This window comes from Rasamsonia byssochlamydoides (assembly GCF_041956645.1).
Source record: "Rasamsonia byssochlamydoides strain NRRL 3658 unplaced genomic scaffold VTN77scaffold_37, whole genome shotgun sequence".
Taxonomy (NCBI): Eukaryota; Fungi; Ascomycota; class Eurotiomycetes; order Eurotiales; family Trichocomaceae; genus Rasamsonia; species Rasamsonia byssochlamydoides.
In genome coordinates, this window is record NW_027192420.1 from 82,143 (window position 1) to 99,590 (window position 17,448).

General features: G+C 47.3%; 4 protein-coding genes across 4 annotated transcripts; 1 reads left to right on the top strand and 3 right to left on the bottom strand.

The window, feature by feature from the left end:
• Nucleotides 1-660: 660 nt before the first annotated feature.
• Nucleotides 661-2,165, bottom strand: VTN77DRAFT_5114 (uncharacterized protein; the record flags this gene model as incomplete). The annotated part of the gene is made up of 2 exons (XM_069421248.1): nucleotides 661-752; nucleotides 806-2,165. The coding sequence occupies 2 exons, from the start codon at nucleotides 2,163-2,165 to the stop codon at nucleotides 661-663; spliced, it is 1,452 nt and encodes a 483-aa protein (XP_069277108.1).
• A 2,988-nt stretch (nucleotides 2,166-5,153) lies between these two features.
• Nucleotides 5,154-9,215, bottom strand: VTN77DRAFT_5115 (uncharacterized protein; the record flags this gene model as incomplete). The annotated part of the gene is made up of 7 exons (XM_069421249.1): nucleotides 5,154-5,519; nucleotides 5,573-6,349; nucleotides 6,522-6,656; nucleotides 6,708-6,752; nucleotides 6,845-6,911; nucleotides 8,110-8,566; nucleotides 8,912-9,215. The coding sequence occupies 7 exons, from the start codon at nucleotides 9,213-9,215 to the stop codon at nucleotides 5,154-5,156; spliced, it is 2,151 nt and encodes a 716-aa protein (XP_069277109.1).
• A 1,627-nt stretch (nucleotides 9,216-10,842) lies between these two features.
• Nucleotides 10,843-11,710, top strand: VTN77DRAFT_5116 (uncharacterized protein; the record flags this gene model as incomplete). The annotated part of the gene is made up of 2 exons (XM_069421250.1): nucleotides 10,843-11,095; nucleotides 11,169-11,710. The coding sequence occupies 2 exons, from the start codon at nucleotides 10,843-10,845 to the stop codon at nucleotides 11,708-11,710; spliced, it is 795 nt and encodes a 264-aa protein (XP_069277110.1).
• Nucleotides 11,711-14,370: 2,660 nt separating this feature from the next.
• Nucleotides 14,371-16,121, bottom strand: VTN77DRAFT_5117 (uncharacterized protein; the record flags this gene model as incomplete). Its single annotated transcript, XM_069421251.1, has 4 exons — nucleotides 14,371-14,598; nucleotides 14,662-15,624; nucleotides 15,679-15,919; nucleotides 15,979-16,121. The coding sequence occupies 4 exons, from the start codon at nucleotides 16,119-16,121 to the stop codon at nucleotides 14,371-14,373; spliced, it is 1,575 nt and encodes a 524-aa protein (XP_069277111.1).
• Nucleotides 16,122-17,448: the final 1,327 nt, after the last annotated feature.

Below are 17,448 nucleotides of genomic sequence, written 5' to 3' on the forward strand. Positions count from 1 at the left end.
CAGTTCCTCATTTGTATATCTATCTGTTACGTAGATTAGCAGGAATTAGACATTTATCCAAAGGTATTCTATTGTCAGTTTGATTCATGTCAGGCCATCAACGTGATTGACAACACATAGACGACCGGATGTGTACAAATAATGTGTAGCTCCATCTGAAGCAGGAATAGAGAGTAGTAATATCAGATTGAGCCACTTACTTGGCGCAATACACCGCCTAGGTAGGTCACTCGCCTGACAACACACCCAGGAAACAAACAGGCGATACAAACACCACAACAACGTTTGTCCTCCAACAGAAACTGGAGCCCCTAGGTCAAGCAGTTACTGCTCCAAACTAGTCGACTGGGGGCTCCAGGTTCGAGACACGCCGCGCGCTGTCAGTAAAATCCCCGCCTGCAAAGGAGAACCAGGGGTTTTCGTAGCACCCGACCAGCCAGGAGCTGGGGGGTGTGAGCTTTTTTTATATGATGCACTCTCTTTATTCATTTTTTTTCCTGCCATCTTTTTCTTTTTCTAACTTTTTGCTTTCTTTCATAGTTTTGTTTCGCTCGGCTGTGTGGTGTTTCCCGATTAGGAAGTCACGTTATCTATCAGGTTGCTCAACCTGCTCTAAAACAAAGAAAAAGAAAAAAACACGTAATCATCCCCTGTCAACGTTCACGTTACGATCGCAGAATACAGCTCGGATTCAACATCGCTTTGACGGAAACCTGGTCCACGGCCCAGACAGACGGCTCTCATCATGAGTCCTGCAGACGACTGTTAGATCTGTAATCCCACAGATTCTCGACAGTTGACTCACTGCTGATGAAGCGATCCACGTCGATGATCACCGGTGAATAGCCAGGTAATGATTGTGAGTAGAGCTGATTTCCTGGAGGCATCATCTGAGGATTGATTACGGTCTGCTCAAAGCCTGTCGCTCCCATCCCCCCGGCAAAAGGTGACAATATCTGCCGACCTGGCAACTCGAAGAAAGAAGAGTGCCCCTCCAGGAACACACCCCTCTCTCGAAGGTATCCCTCCACGTCATACGCATCAAACCACTCCCCATCGAATCCCGCCGCAGAAGCAATATCTTGCAATGTTTTATCCTCATGTCGGATGTGCGCGAGATGAAGTGGCAAGGGCCCAACATTCCTGGCGAGACCGTACCCGTTGTCCCGGCGAGGATAGTGAGTACCGGCACCGCCGACCGGGAAGAAGGGAACGGCCCAGTCTTCCAACGACTCGTCTGCTGTGCGATTCATCAGGAGGTGGAATTTCTCGATGAGGTTGCTCTTGTTCCAGATTCGAAGCGTGAAGCCGAACGTCTTCAACGCTCGAGCTGGGTTGGCGGAGGAATCGACGAGCAGGCGGTATGCGCTCTCTATACAGGTGCGATGGAGTCGCCGAGCGAAACTCGTCTCTTGAAAGCTGTAGGTAGGCGTTGGCTTTAGATATCGTGGTCGGGAGAGCGCAGGAAAAGACATGGTAAAGCTAGCTTGCTCTAAGCCTTGAAGACCAACAATCTCACTTTGGGGATGACGGGCTTCCCTCTGTTGAAAGTGATTGATGTCGTGCTGGTATGGAGCCAGACATGCGTCGTTCAAGGGATCAGACACAGCTGTTTGGAAAGGCTCCCCGTGGACATCCGAGGGTTTACAATCGTGGCTGCTGCTGGAATACGACAATACAGAATCCGGAGGGCTTTTCAACATCGATGAAGCCTGGTTGTCGACTTCTGGTTCCTTCTCCTGCTCCTGGGATGTCACTCGAGCCAGCGACTGAAATTTTTGAGCCATCTCGTGCAACTCTCGAGACAGGTGAGGCCTCAAGGTCAGCAGCCCGGAGTCCGTGAGTTTCTCATTCAGCGCGACAACCGACCTGCTCATGTCATTGATAGCTTTCTGCAAAGTGGCAACTTGTTTCTGAAGTGAAACCAACTCATTCTCCTTCCTGAGTCGATATGCTCGTTGGGCAAGCCTCAACTGTGTCCGACGGCGTTCAGCAGCTGGTGCGATTCTGGCAATCACGGCGTCTGGACCAGACTCGTCTGGAAGTGATTGCTGCTGCTGCTGCTTTTGCTTCTTCGAGGGCCGCCCACGACGCCGCTCATTTTGTTGATCCAGCCCTGCCAGATTGGCAGCTCTGGTGGCCCGCTTCTTCGAGCTTGCGTCCATGGACTTGTTGTCGATTCGGATCTGGTCCAGTCGATTGAATACTGTACTGTACAATGCACTAACTATTGTATGCAGACCCGTTTGACTTCAGGCCATCCCGACTGATGTACTGTGGAAATGCGCAGGTCAGTCGGATTCCTTGATCATCACCCTATTCTCTCCTACCTAGTCTGCATACGGCTAGTTAGTCAGCCGAGTTAGGAGAGCTCGTACCAGTGTCCGACGACTTCAGAGGAGACGTCCACGTTTCAACTGCTCTGGCCAAAGTAATTGGATATATAGTCACAAGGAGAGTACGTACCGTCAAGGACTTCAGCATTGGGTAGACAATTAAAGAAAGATATGCTCATCCTGTACGGCCGTACCTTAATTATACCTTATCTAACGACCCCCGGCTAGCACCGGCTGCAACCGCACCGTTCTCTGCAGATCCGGCCTAACTACATTCGGTAGCCCTATAAGCTGACCTCATCTCATATCAGTCGGAAAATATTATCGGCTAATAGTAATTTAGCTTATAAAATGGAGCAATTTTCCTTGATTTTAGAAAAGCTAAAGTCCTCTTTCTTGTCAAAGTAAGGTTTTTTTTTTCGTCGGAAGACCTCTCTTAGGGTACCATCTCAAATGGAATCATGAACCATGAATCGAGACTTCTTCTCGATAACTGCGATCCTCTATATACAAGTAGAAGTGTCTCTAGTAGCTCATCTTACCTGCAGTTAATACAACTAAGATATTCGGGGATGGAGGACATCGCAAGAAAAAAAACGACCTTATCAAATCCGCTGATTTCGAATAAATATTTCGGCTTCGACTCAGAATATCGACTTGCCAAACTGAAAATGGTTTGAGGTCGTTTGTCTAGGTGACTAGGCAATTGCTCGGCTATTTATTGATTTTTCTATTTTTTTTCCTTTTTTACTATAGCCGGGTAGTTGCTTAGCTTGCTAGCTCACACAGTATATTTACTGCCTATTCTAAAAAGAGATGCGAGAGCATCCCTGCAGAAGTCCCATAAGAATGGCTTGAACAAGAAGCAAGAGGGAGAGTATTAACAGCGCGAAAAAAAGAGAGAGAGAGAAGATCAACAAGAGTACTTTGGAGAAATTAGAGGCAGGAAGTGTCGAAGAACAACTAACCTTGGTAGACGAGCTGTTACCAGGCTTCCGCCCTGCCTTCAGCCAAGCACTTGAGATTCGATCCTTGAAATTATGATAGTTTTTGTTAAAGTTTCTGTATGACGTGTACCTAGATATATGTCATCTACTCTAGTCTCACCTGTCCAGACATCTGGGCAATCTCGTTTCTATTTATTACTTATATCAGAGCATAAAATGCTAGAAAAATGGATATCGAAAGTGGATAAAGATGCTTTCATTCATGGTATGGAAGATGCTAGCCCTGACCTTAGGCCCTAAGCCCTGGTCAGGCAGCTGAGCCAATAGCACATTGAAAATGACTGGATTGCTGCGTCGTTACTCGTTTCGTTAGAGATTTAACCTGCGGTATTTATATCGAGGACCTTACCTACACATAGGACAATAAATTTGGTGTCCGTATCCTAATAAATATGTCCATGTACGGAGGAGATTGGGATAGCTTCACCTTTGCCTAATCAGGAAACAAGAAAAGAGGCCAAGACCCAGTAGCGGGACCGCGGCCCACTACCTAATTTTAGTGCCCCGCAGCTTATCGCGAACTTCACTCCACTCGCAGCTCCTCACATTCAGACCGTAATAATTGTCAACCGGAGAAGATCCAACAGCTAAAAGGTAGATGTCATGGCATCTCTTTTTTTTTGGCTGGGCAGAAGATTTCTGACAATAATTATGGCTGCCAGCTCACCTTCATGATCAGTCAGACAGATGGCGGATGCACTTAGGCGAATGAGCCTGTTTTCATAGGGAGAATGCTATACATACATGTATATCGCCTATCAGCTCTTCATGAAGATGCTGGGCGGAAATGAGACAAAATCTGTATGGGAGACCCAACTATCACAAATTGGACAGACTAGCCAGTTCACACGCCTTCTGTCTGAAGCATGGCCTTTTCTAGGCACTATGATATTCGATTAATGATCGCTGTGTCGAAATCGAAAGCCCAATACCAAGGGTTCATGGAGAGGAACAGCCGAGGAATTGGTACGGGTACGAGTCATGGCGGCTAGACAAGCTAAAGGCTCTGAAGAAGAAATACTGCCCGAAAAGGAGATTCGGTTTCTACACGCCAATTGTATAAGCAGAGTCAAATGAATGGAGGATAAATAGCGATTCTGTAGAACTTGCGTGCTAAGATACGCCTGCACATACTTGATCTATCACAGGTCCAGGTCAAGCGGTGTCTGAACTTTTTATTCCTCCCAACGATATGGCCCTCGATTCTGGTAAGGTCTCAGGCTTTGTTCAAAAGGTCTGAATCACATCGTCTTGATAGCAGCGGCGGCGGCCAAAAAAAAAGAAAAGGGACAGTAGCACAGATAAAAATTGTCTACACGCAAAGCACATTCTGAGGAATCATGATTATAAAATGCTCCCACTCCTACCAGGAACGAAAGCATATGACTACGCGCATAAATAAAACAATGGAGAGAATTAAAGGTCCGATCGTGGCAGGCAGGTGTTGTCTGAGCGGAAGTTCAACATCCCTGGGTCCAGAGATTGGTACATACATACATCTAAACATGATACATGAAAAGTATTGCTTGAATTCAAGACATATCTCCCCCTGACAGGGAAAAATTGATAGATTGGGGATATTTTTGTCAAATCACTCTACTCATATAGTTCCTCGGAAGGACGTCAAGGTAGGTTGCACGTAGCCAGCCAGGCCTTAGTGCTCACAAAACGAAAAAGTGTTCTGCAGCAGAGTCAATATACCATCTTTATCATCGTAGTCGTCAGCGGTTTTATATTTACATACCTGTTCCATATGATCATTTACCTTATCCACCAAAGCCCCCCGTTCATTCATCAGATCCTCCCTCACTCACACTGCCTCTTCCCAGCTCAGAGGGAAACCGTCCACGAACCCTATGATCATGTCGAAGAGTTCCTTGGGGAGAGTGTCAAATGGAGGGATCTTCCGCACTTCCACAGCCCACCAATCTCTCCGCTGAGGGGGCACATTTGCAGTCGAAAGAACACGGACGTATGGATCAACGAGGAACATTGCAAAGATCTTGCGGTGTCCGGGCTTGGTCGGATCGGCAAGACGGAACGGTTGGACTTGGTGTTGAAGGACATTTGGAAACGCGAGCAGACGGCCTGGTCGAGTAAGAACATGGCCAAGCTCTTGAATGGCCGCCTCCTCATTTTGAATTCCGTAGCAAATTTCCAGAGACTCATACTCATACTGGGAGTCGTCAGCCAGTTTTATTTGGTGTCTACGACGGTGAAGGAATGTACCTGTTCATGGGATAAGCCCATCACTTCGGCATCTATAGACTGGCGGAAAGCAAGATTGCTTTTAGTAATATTCTGCTCGTCATAGTAGTACAGAGCTGTGGCGCAAATATGTTCATTCAGTGCTCCTTCAATATGCCACGAGCCACCTTCGTATTCTGGGTTTTCTGGTGTGGGGTGGATATTTGCCAGTTTGAATATGATTTGCAAACCAACAGAACGGAAATCCTTTTGAAGATCAACAGGGCGGTGTCCGCGTCGAGATTCCCAATGTTTGCGAGAGAGGAAGGCATCTGGTTCTTTCTGTATCAAAATGCGATGCTGGAGGAACCACCTTTGAAAGTCAGGCTCCCAGAACAAACCATCTTTTCTCACCTCCTCCAGTGTTATGCCGTCGCTTTCGTCGTCCGAGTCGAACTGACCGTCCGCTCCATCGCGGGGTGGGTAATATTTCATACCTGCTGGCAGTATAAAGTCTTCGAGAGATGCTTCAACTGCTTGTACTCGGTATCGTCTCTGAAACCATGATAGGCACTCATTCCAGAGTGGGATCGAACAAGCCACGAATTGTTCAAGAATTCCATATAGATCTTTGTGCTTTTGCGGGTGGAGATTGTTGATGTAGCTGGTGATTTTAGGCGATCCATCTTCCGAAAACGAAACATTGGACGGGAGCCATTGGAAGCTCCCCCAGGCTTTGAGGCTTATTCCAATACTCCAGGCTCCGGACTTTAGATGATAACGATGGTCGTCTGCAAGCGGAGGATCCACTGGCTCTCCCTTGCCGAATAAAACGAGAGCAGTCTTCCAGGGGAACCGTTCCGGAAGGCAACGCTCTCGACCGTCCGTATATCAAAGGAAAGAGAGACGGATGAAGAAGATCCAGAACTTTGTTGCATGATCCTGGATGCCAGTCTTTTTCCTTCTCTGGAACATCCTCTAGAGAACGAACAGAGTCTCGAAGGGATTCGGCCAGGAGAGCTGGCACGAGAACATCGGATTTGACCACAGCGGTGTCGCAATCCAAAACAGAAATCATGCCCGATTTCTGGTAAAAGACTACTTTGTCGCGGAGTTCTTCCATGCACTGTTCAAGTCAGATACGTTGCAACATAATACAGCAAGTAAAGACCCTTACATAATCAAACATAGCGCTCGACAGAAACTCATCATTTTGAAACGCCTAGAGACTATTTCCAAGTCTCTGGCAAGTAGTATGGCCATTCTGGAAAGCAAACGAGGAATCTCAGAAGCTGAAAGCGTCACAAGGCTCACCGAATTTGCGTTCTTCTTTCTCCCGCTCACCCTGTCGGCGAGCCTCTTGAGCATGCAGGTGAATGAACTGCATGAGGGGGGTTCCGATCGCGGTCTTTTTTGTCCTCTCGATCATCCTAATATTGTCGGCTTATAGTGTTCGTCTCTTCATCCGAAGCAGAGCGGCCATGACTTTTCGACATCAATGCTAGAAGCAGGTCAGTGAGGAGACGGAGCAAGGGAAACAAGGCTTCCCAGTGGAAAACATGCCCTCTACGATCGTCCTTCTATGGGCTTGGAAGAGGTTCTGTGTGTTTATATTCCTCATTTTAGCTGTTGCCGGGTCGTTGTCGGGACCTCAAGCAATTCTGTGGACGCATGTCATGGACAACGGACTGAGGGCGGCCACTTCCGTGATACTCTTGGTTGTTGTTTCGGCATCAAACTATTTCGTCGGTATCCCCCGAATGATCCGCTCCAGATTTCGAGATATTCAGGAGCTCTTCCGTCAATCAGAAAGTGCCGAACCCTAATACCAGACTGTTCAGAATTGAGTCGGCTCGCACACAATTAGCGGAGCTGGGTTATACAATGACAGGTTCTCAAACGAAACAACTAGAGGATTTCAAGTAAACCTGAAGTGGTGTAGAAGGCAAGGTGATCAAGCAGGAAAGGATTTAATGGTCTAGTAGGTATAGATAATATTATGGGAAAGAGAGAGAAGGGAGCAGGAACAGTCGCTTTATGTAAGTGCCAACGGAAGGATATTGGGGAAGGATATTTTATGGCCTGTACTCAGGAAGGGAAGGAACCCCTTAAGCAACAAGAACCTTGTGAAGGACCGGCCAACAAGCATCATGGATACTTTCCGTTCACTTACCAATTCATTTGTGGCGTTAATCAACATCAACAAAGACTTTGGGCCACGATCTATGCGACCATAATAATTCCACCCGACTCTGAAACTTCCATGCCCCCCATCGATTGCATTATCCCGACAGTACACTTATTGGCATGTCTCTGGATGCCTTACATAGCCCAGCTTGATATTAGAAAGTCATTGTCTTGTCAAGAGCATCCTTTGAAGTTTTTATTTAAAAAGAAATCTCCACGTTATATCTGTAATCATGTCTCCAAAATTTCAGGACTTTGCTACCCTTATAAGAGTAGCTTCTTCCTGCATAATGATCTTCCAAGATTGACACATTTTCTGCTTCACCTCAGTTCTTGTTTCCTTCTTCCCTCGCCGATGTCGCTTTGCGACTGTGAAAAGTTGGGTAATACACTCACGAAGCAAGACCTGCTGAATCGACGCCAATATCGAGCGGAAGTTGGCCACGTCGGTTGCATCGGCAAGCAGATAGGGATAGAGAGGCGATTTACCCCGATTGCGCAGCCTGAATTGTCCAATAAGATACTCGATTGTGCCGTTCACGTCCTTGCTACCCGCGAAGTGGTCGGGGAACCAATCATCCAGGACGGAAGACGCGACCTGTCTCCGGAAGGTGTTGACATTGCTGAGCAGCAGGATGAAGCAGCAATGTGCCAGACGCGGCGAATTGACAAGCCGGTCAAACCGGTTGAGAGCATTCGTCATTACATTGAGATCCGGATCCGCCGAACGCTGATTACAGAGAGCGAGATCGACGACAAGCATAATGGCCGTAAGGTCTTCATACCCGGGAAACACAGTGTTCATCACCTTGTCGCATGGCGCATATTTGACCTGATCCCAGAAATGGACTGTGAGAGGGTTCAGCATGAGAGTGCATTCACGGAAGCGCCTTCTGTTCCTTAAAGTACAGATAATATCTGCTTCAGTGGGGACATAATTTGGCTCGGCGATTCTATGAATCTCCTCTAAAAAAATACTCCAAAATGTGTTAGACAGCTGAGTTTGGATGATAATGATGATGATAATGATGATTATGAGCAAGATTCCCAGAAAAGAAAAGAAACATACTGTAAAGCCTCATTAGGACGTGGTAATATTTCATCATTGGCCTGCAACAATAAAAAGATGTATGCAATGCAGAGCCATTGCTGTAGCAATTGAGGCCGGGATTTCAGCCGTGTGTGGCTGCAAACGATCGAGCTCATGTGCGATGGCCTTGACATGAGCATTGCTCTTCTCATCGAGTTCAACTTCCGAAATCTGTAAAAACTCGACGAGTTTCTTAACCACACTCATGACGTCTTGCCTCACGTCATCCCGATACATTAAGCATTCCTCACGAGTATAGCCACCGCGATGAGCAAGTTGTAGCTGCTCCATGACTATATTCTTGCAGGGGCCAAAAGGGAAGGCACCACAGTCGATGATCTGGACGTGGCATTCCCTTCTCCGGCAAGCGTCCCGTTTCAGCTCCATGTCGATCTTCAAAGAGCGCATCCTTGCCCTGGTGGAATCGCTGATCCGCCATCGACGAACGCGGGGGCCTTTTTGCGGGATATGCTCACGCTGTCTGATGTGCTCGTGTAATCTGGAAAGATAATGCTTTCCATTGATCCAGATTCTTCTGGCAATTCGCAATAATCGGTTGACGTCCCGCTCGGAGAGAAAGGTCACGTCAGAGTGATCATCGGGTAGAGACAACGCTTCTACCTTGACTTGTTTTCCACTCCCGGATTTTTCTAGCAATGGTAGCTTGAGATACTGTTGGTCATCATCCGAATCCATGGTCGATTCTTTTCCAACGTTGACGAATGCTGCTCAGAGCAGACCGCAAAACAAACCGACCACGCAACTTCAACATATATCTGCTGAGCAGATTCATCATATTCCAGGACCTGCAAATCCGCAGAAATAATAGACAAAGAGCTGGGGAGAATCATTCTGTGCAGTTGCACCTGAGGCTGAAGTGGGGGCGAATTTTCGTCCAAGCTGCCGACAGTTCCGGACATGGGGGCTGCGATAAAAAGATCGCGCTCCAAAATAAACGTTCGATTCAGCAGCCAAATCAGGAGACGTTGGAGGCAACAATAATGTTGAACTAGGGAGAATCAGGACACATCTATAACTAAGTGGGAGGTAAATATTACCTAAGCTACCTCAGTGGACCATCTCCAGTCTCCACCTGACACGTGCAGTGCCCAGGTGGAGACGGGAGCTTCCTCATCCGGTTTAATGACCTGGTGATTCGGCTCCATCCGATGACATCCATCTGGAAACCGTCAACCTCCTCAATTCAACATTGCCAACCAACATCCTTATTTTTCCCTGATTGTGCTTCTCGACTGAGCATTTCCCTTTGCAGATACTTTTTTTTTGTCCCTTGCAATTCCTACATCTGGAATAGTCAGCATAGCCGCACCTCTATCACTAGTCCTAGTCAGGTATAATACTCCGTGTAAATAAGACATTGAACAAGGCTAGGAGTTTTCCTACTATAAATGCAGTCTTTCTGTCTAAAAATAAGTTTATGGAGTGTATAATAAACCAGGGTACAACGTTTTTTTGCCTTCCAATTATACTCCGTAGATAGCTAGTCCATTTATTGCATTCCGTTTTCCTGCATCCTATTCCCCTCCCTACTCGGGACAAACCCCTGTCACATCGCTACAGCTAGGAACCGTCTAGGATCATGACGGGCTTTGGCCTCTTTCCTCAAGAATTTAGGGTTGTGTTGTGCATTATTCCATACTTTGGTCCCTTTTAAACCATTGTAGGAGCTGCGGTTAATCTGATGGCTTGGAGTCCGATGGTGTACTTGTATTTTTGTTCTACCTGCAGCCGCATCAGCACCTGCACAAAACAAGAGGCGGCGCTCTCCACCTGATTAGGCATGGTCCAGCTACCTATGTATAGATACCTAGGGCAGACACGAATCGATGAAAAAGAAAGCAAAAAGGCTGAAGGAAGAGAGGACGAAAAGGGGGGCGGACGAGGCTGAGACTTGGGAGTCGTTAAAAGAACATGACCAGCCCGCATATGGCGATTTACTGGATAAAATCTTGAATCGACTGTTTTTCCCAGTATTGAAATTTTTGATATACCTGCCTGCCTGCCTTTGACTGAGATGGAACGGTTTTTTCAATTGTTATTTCTCCTTGCTAGCGTCGCTGCCGTCTTTGCGGATCAGTTTACCTATCCGCCTGCATCCGGCGCCCAGGGGGAGTATATTTCGGATTTGGCGTTCACTGTGGGCCAACACATTACCCTCACATGGGACGTCTCAACAAGCGATGAAGTGCTCAATTTATGGTTGATGCAAGACATCAATGGCAATGAGTGCTCTTTCCAGGTCAATGCGGCATGTGCTCAGATTGCAGGTTAGCTTTGACTACCAGAAAGAACTCATCAGGATTTCAGAAAGACTAATTCTATGTGCTCGACATATATAAGTGTTGTCGGACAATGGTTCCCTTCCATGGGCCGTGAGCCGAATGGGAATGAATTCCTCCGATATATATTATATAGAGGCCTATTATGGGGATACAACCCCCGACAGCCATTTCAACACCCACTATTTCAATATCACCGACCAGGCGAAAACGAGTAGTACTTCGGCATCAGCATCAGCGACTCCGACCACTTCTACAACAACGACTGCTACAGCATCGCCCTCAACGCCCTTAGCATCGTCAGCTACCACCGCCGCCGCCGCCAAATCACCCACGACTCCCATCGGAGCCATCGTGGGAGGCGTTGTGGGAGGTCTCGCCGTCGTCGCTTTCGTGATTATCGGAGTGCTTTACGTCCGCCGCAGAGGAAAGACCATCCGGTACGGGCACGTCCAGCCTTCGACGCAAAACGAAGAGGAGCAATGGCAGACGGGCATGGGAGCGAAAGCGGAATTACCGTCCGAGAGCCTTGCCGCAGAACCGGTAGAGTCAGCAGCATACGAGCGGCATGAACTTCCTGCCTCTGAATACGTGGGTACCTAGCAGTTGTATATGGCTTTTTTTTTTAATCGAACAGGATGTACATACATAGTTGAGGCTGGAGGATGGATAATGGATATCCAATGAGCCATATTGATGGAGCGGGCTGTTGTGCGTAAAGTTGAATTGTATGTAATATTGGCTATAGTTTTATATGACGTCTATGGGACGATGTTCATATATATATCATTTAATTTGACTCGAATCTAGAAGGTCAGGGAGAGAGTATTCCTTCTATTTATAGTCCCAGATTGGCTCTTATGGTGCAGTTGCGCCACACTGAGATTTACCAGTCTATGATAAAATGATAACACAATTGAATTTTTATTAGACTAGAATTCCTAGTATGACAGAGAGAAACGACAGTGATTAGAAAAGATCAATAAAATAGCAAGAAGATAAGAAAAACAAGCTGATTTTAAGCCCAAAAACCAACATAGCCGATCAGCTTCTATCTCCTTCCTTTGTCTTGGGTACTTGGTTGGTTCACAGGTGAGATCACTACCACCTAGTACTCCTAGGCGCTGACAGTATATAAGGGCATATAGGACCGTAATTCCGTGCTATTCTGAGCCATCACCCACTAAGGAGTATCGTGACTATCGCTACATAAAGTAGCCCCTAAGAGAAAAAAACCTAACAAAAAGCACTAGGAAGTCCTATAATATACTAAGTATAGAGTCCATTAAATGGGGGTATATGAATAAGAACCATACTCTAAGATACCCTGTACCTATAGGTATACTATATGGTGGCATTCTATAGGTTCTCTCCTACACATGAGGTGTATACTAGCCAGAACCCTTCCACCACTGTAGTCAATCTTACCAGTTACAGGATTCAAACATGTGAGCATCTTGTTATAGTCCTGGGCTTGGCCTCCTATAAGAGGTCCCCTCGACGCTCGCTGTAGGTGATTACTACCCAACCACCCGCTGGCATCTAGAAGGTCATCTCAGGCCATTCATTAACTGGCTCGATTTCGTAAAGTGTAGGTCCACCAAGATAATTCTCCTCCTTCGCTGCCCTCGATATACGTATGTACATCTTACCTTACCTGCCTCACCTTTCCCCGAGGCCTTCCAGCTTCGTTCATCCCCGTCGATTATTCGAAAACAATCTAGCTAGTTGTTGTCGCTGTATTCAGTTTATAGTCCGAATACTGTTCAGAGGGCAGTGATGTGATCTACTCGAAATAGGAATTAAATTAGATTATCTACTTACTCTGCTAAAAAGAATGCATGTATTCTCAGTCTTACCTCATCTGGTAGGCACCTATGTCGACAAGGTAGACAGTTGAGAGCAATGGATGGTTGCTCCATCCCTCCCTAAGTCACAGTAAGTCACAGTAATATGATTAATTATCACTGTACGAAACCCATAACAATGGAACCTCCTGCTTTCTTTCTTTCTTTTCTTTCTTTTTCTCTTTCTCTTTCTCGGCAGGTAATGAATTAACAGACAAATTGATTAATTAATTGATTGATACCGAAAACTTACCATACCAACCATCTCATATTCTAGGACCAAGACAAGATCCTGCATTGGTCCTGCTAGTTAGCCTTTGTACAGAACCTGGATTAGATTAGCATCTGTATTATTTGCATGAGTATATAGATGACTCCATGACATGAATAAGATTATCTGTACAGAAGAATAAACCCTCTCTTCTATCGTTCTTTTTCTCGTTCTTTTTCTCGTTCTTTTTCTCGTTCTTTTTCTCGTTCTTTTTCTCGTTCTTTTCCTCGTTCCTTTTCTTTAACCACCTCACCACAAACTTCCACATAGTCTAAGTACGAGCAAAACCTAGACAATCTTGCAGACCCAGCCAAAAAGAGGTGCCATGACACCAACTTCTTGATGAATCTGATCTAGATGTAACTGTATCCCGCCAACAGACAATAACATAATGCCAGACTTTGACTCTAAATCAGTTAATTAACTGCATTATAATCACAAAATTCTAGACACAGTTAAACTGTATTTATATATATATATATTCTGGTAATGATTCTAGATCTATATTTTGAACCTGTAAGTGAAATTATGTATGATTTCACGCCATTGGGATAATGACGTGTCGATTTCCCTCTCCTCGGATGCTTGCAGTAACATTATCCATCGACAAGTCGAGGGAGTCGAACCTTCTAAATTTGGAAGCGACGAGAGGCAAACCAAGTCACGGGGTCGCCAAACTGGATGGGGTATCTACCCCCGTCCGTCCGGCACACGGTATTAGATACCTGATTTGGACTAGTGGTTGCCATGGATTTCTGGGGAAGAGCTGACAGGTAGGTACATACCTCCCTCATACGGAAATAAGCAATTTCCCCAAGTCTTCTTTAATTTAATATCTAGTGAACAGTGAACTACCTCCATCAAACCACAAAGTGGTCCCGACATTTGTTGTACCACTAATAATACATTTGTATCATATCTGCTCATGCTGATGTTCTATTACATGGGTACTATTCAGGCTCTTGGTATGGACACATAATGAAGAAGCCTGGACAGGTGTGATGATTTATCTAACTGCCTGCCTGACCAACACCACCAAGAAGACAAAAATGTTCAAGAAAAAAAAATCCCGCTATTTTACCAAACTGCTTCCTGATGCAAAGAAATGAAACGTCCCTGTGTTTACAAGCAAAGAGAAAACCCGCTCAGTCCCAAGAGTCAATCTTCATCGTGCCCTTCTCAGCCAGGTTCTGGTGCATCTTGAACGCCTTGAAGAGCAGGTGCGGTTCGTGACCCATGCCCTTCTTGAGACACTCGTACTCGGCGCGGTCGAAGTAGTCCTGCAGGATAGGCTTGTAATCTGGGTGAGCGCACTTGTCGATGATGACGCGGGCGCGCTCGCGGGGTGAGAGGCCGCGGACGTCGGCGAGACCCTGTGACAGACAGATGTTAGACAATGACTTTCTCATGGAGGTGCAAGTATCGACATGACTTACCTGTTCAGTGACAACAACATCCAGATCGTGCTCAGTCTGGTCAATATGCGTACAGAACGGAACAATGCAGCTAACACCCGTCGGGTCGGACTTGCTCGGACGCGTGCTGGGCGTGTGCATGATACTGTACTTCGCGTTGCGGAGGAAGTCGGCCGAGCCGCCCAGACCGTTGAGCATGCGCGAGCCCATGACACAGGTGCTGTTGGCGTGGGCATAGATGTCGACTTCGACGGGGGTGTTCATGCCAATGACGCCCAGCCGGCGGATGATCTCAGGCGAGTTGGACACCTGCTGCGAACGGAGGAGGAGCTTGGGCACATAGCGGTCCCAGTTGTCATAGAACCGCTTGAAGCCATCGGGCGAGAAGCGAATCGAGGTGGCCGTCGCGAAGTCCAAGTGGCCGCTGTCGAACAGGTCGAGGAAGGAATCCTGAAGGACTTCAGTCCACACCTTCAGGTTGCGGAAGTTAGCGCCCTGGCTGAGCCCGCCAATGACGGCGTTGGCGATGTTGCCGATGCCGGACTGGAGCGGCAGCAGGTTCTCCGGCAACCGTCCCATCTTGACTTCGTGCTGAAGGAATTCGATGAGGTGACGGGCGATGCCACGCGACGTCTCGTCTTCGGGCGAGTTAGGCAGGGTCATGTCGGGGTAGTCCGACTCGACAATGGCAACGACCTTCTCCGGGTCGACGGGGATGTACGGAGTACCGATCCGGTCCTCGGGGTTCATGACAAGGTACGGTTTCCTCCGGGGAGGGACATCAGACATAGTGATGTCGTGCAGACCTTCAAACGAGGGAGTGGCGGTGTTGACTTCGATGATGACCTTATCGGCCATCTGGACGAGCTCGGGAGACGCGCCAACGGAAGCTCCAGGAATGATGCCTCCCTCCTCAGTGATGGCGGTGGCCTCGATCACTGCCACATCGATCTTGTTCTTCGGCTTGTCTTTGGTATACCAACCCTGATGAAGTCAGTCACAACACGACACTGTCGAAACACACTGAAGGAAACTCACGTAAACAAGATCAGACGGGAACATGCTCAGATGCTTATCGAAGAACTTGATGTTCCCATTGTTGATGCCCTTCGCAATCTCCTTGCCGACCTGGTGCGGACTCCGCCGCTCAATCATGTTGAGTCTAGCCCAGCGGTTTTCCGTCTCAGCACCAGACGAGGCGCCCACAAACAGCGTGTATTTGAGCTTTCCCTCCAGACCGTTCTTCTCGACATGATCGGCCAGCGCGGTTGGGACTTTTCTGGAAGCAATCACCATTAGCGAGAAGTTTTTCAACTAGTTGATGACGGCGGATCTCACTTGGGATATCCCACACCCGTAAAGCCCGACCAGCCGATATAGGTACCATGAGGGAACAAGTCAATGAGATCCTCCGGCTTGGCCAGCTTGCTCAGCAGCGAAGGCCGCCGAACACGGCTCCTCAACAACGCGGAAGCAGCCATAGCGACGTGGGATGAGGGAAAGGAACGAGGGAGAGAAGAGGGAAGACACTACAGGTACAGGAAGGAGGGTAGAAGGGAAGCTGGACTCTGGAGAAAGGAGAATCAAAAATTCATCCTCTAGCCCCACGGGCAACACGGCAACACACCGACGAGAAAGAGGGGAAAAGGTGGAGAGTGGTCCGGAGAGAAGGAGTCCAAAGAGGTAAAGAAAAAAAAAGTGAAGGCAAAGTTGGGAATGCGGGCCCGGATGGGATGGATGGAAATAGAAATGGAAGGAAAAAGAGAGGACAGGACGCCCGTCACGACTCACGCCCCATCTTAAGCTGAGCTTGCTCGGCAAAGCCTAAAGGCCTATCAGTCTGTGCAGGAGAGTCACGACATGTTTCAGCCAATAATGATCCCAATCCCCCAGTGATTGATTGAGATAGAGCGGGCCCTGTGCCGGGGAAATCCAGCTGGGATGGGACATACATGTCATTCCCACCGTTGCACTACATATACAAATTAATGAATGATTATTCCTACAGAGAAAAGGGACATCAAAGGCATCATGAAGCCCTGTCTCATTTCCCGTTTCGCACCCTCCCCCTTATCCTCTGTGCCGTGCGCAATTCGTTGCCATGAGTCCATGACGGACAATTGATTAGCTTGCGGACACTGCACTCTGACGTAACGGATCGCCCGAGAGTACTAAATCTAATACGGTGGCGGAATCCCGGCACGCCGCAAACAGGATGCCTCTTCCAGAATATACACTAGTCTATCAATTACAGTATACATCAGTATATAAAAATAAAATAAAATATCTAGACTACATTACTCCACAATCAGAATCAATTTCAGTGTCGTTGACAGCGAGTCCTGTCCCTTCTGTTTCTGACCCGACAGTCTGGGCCTGGTCCGTCCCGTCACTGGGCCGGTCGTCCATGATCCATCGGCTTCGGCAACCCGCGAGAAAGGAAGCGCTCGGCTACAGCCCGGCTATCAGGGCTCGGGCACACGGAACTGCTTATGTCAGCATGCATGCAGCACTACCAGCACATACTCCTAACTTCAGGGCGACAGATTGTATACACCCGGCGAATGTTAAACCAACGATCAACAACAGTAAATAGTAGTAATACAAAAATAATAGTAGTACAAGAACCTGGTCAACTAAAGCACTACAATGAGAAGCTGAAGCTCATCACAGTCGCTATCATCCCCGTCGATAGATTTTGGATTCTACCTATCCTTTTATCATACAGCAGGTACACAGAGCAACAACATCGCAGAAACAGAACAGACAGAAAGAAAAGAAATTCCTAGAATACATACAGACACTGAC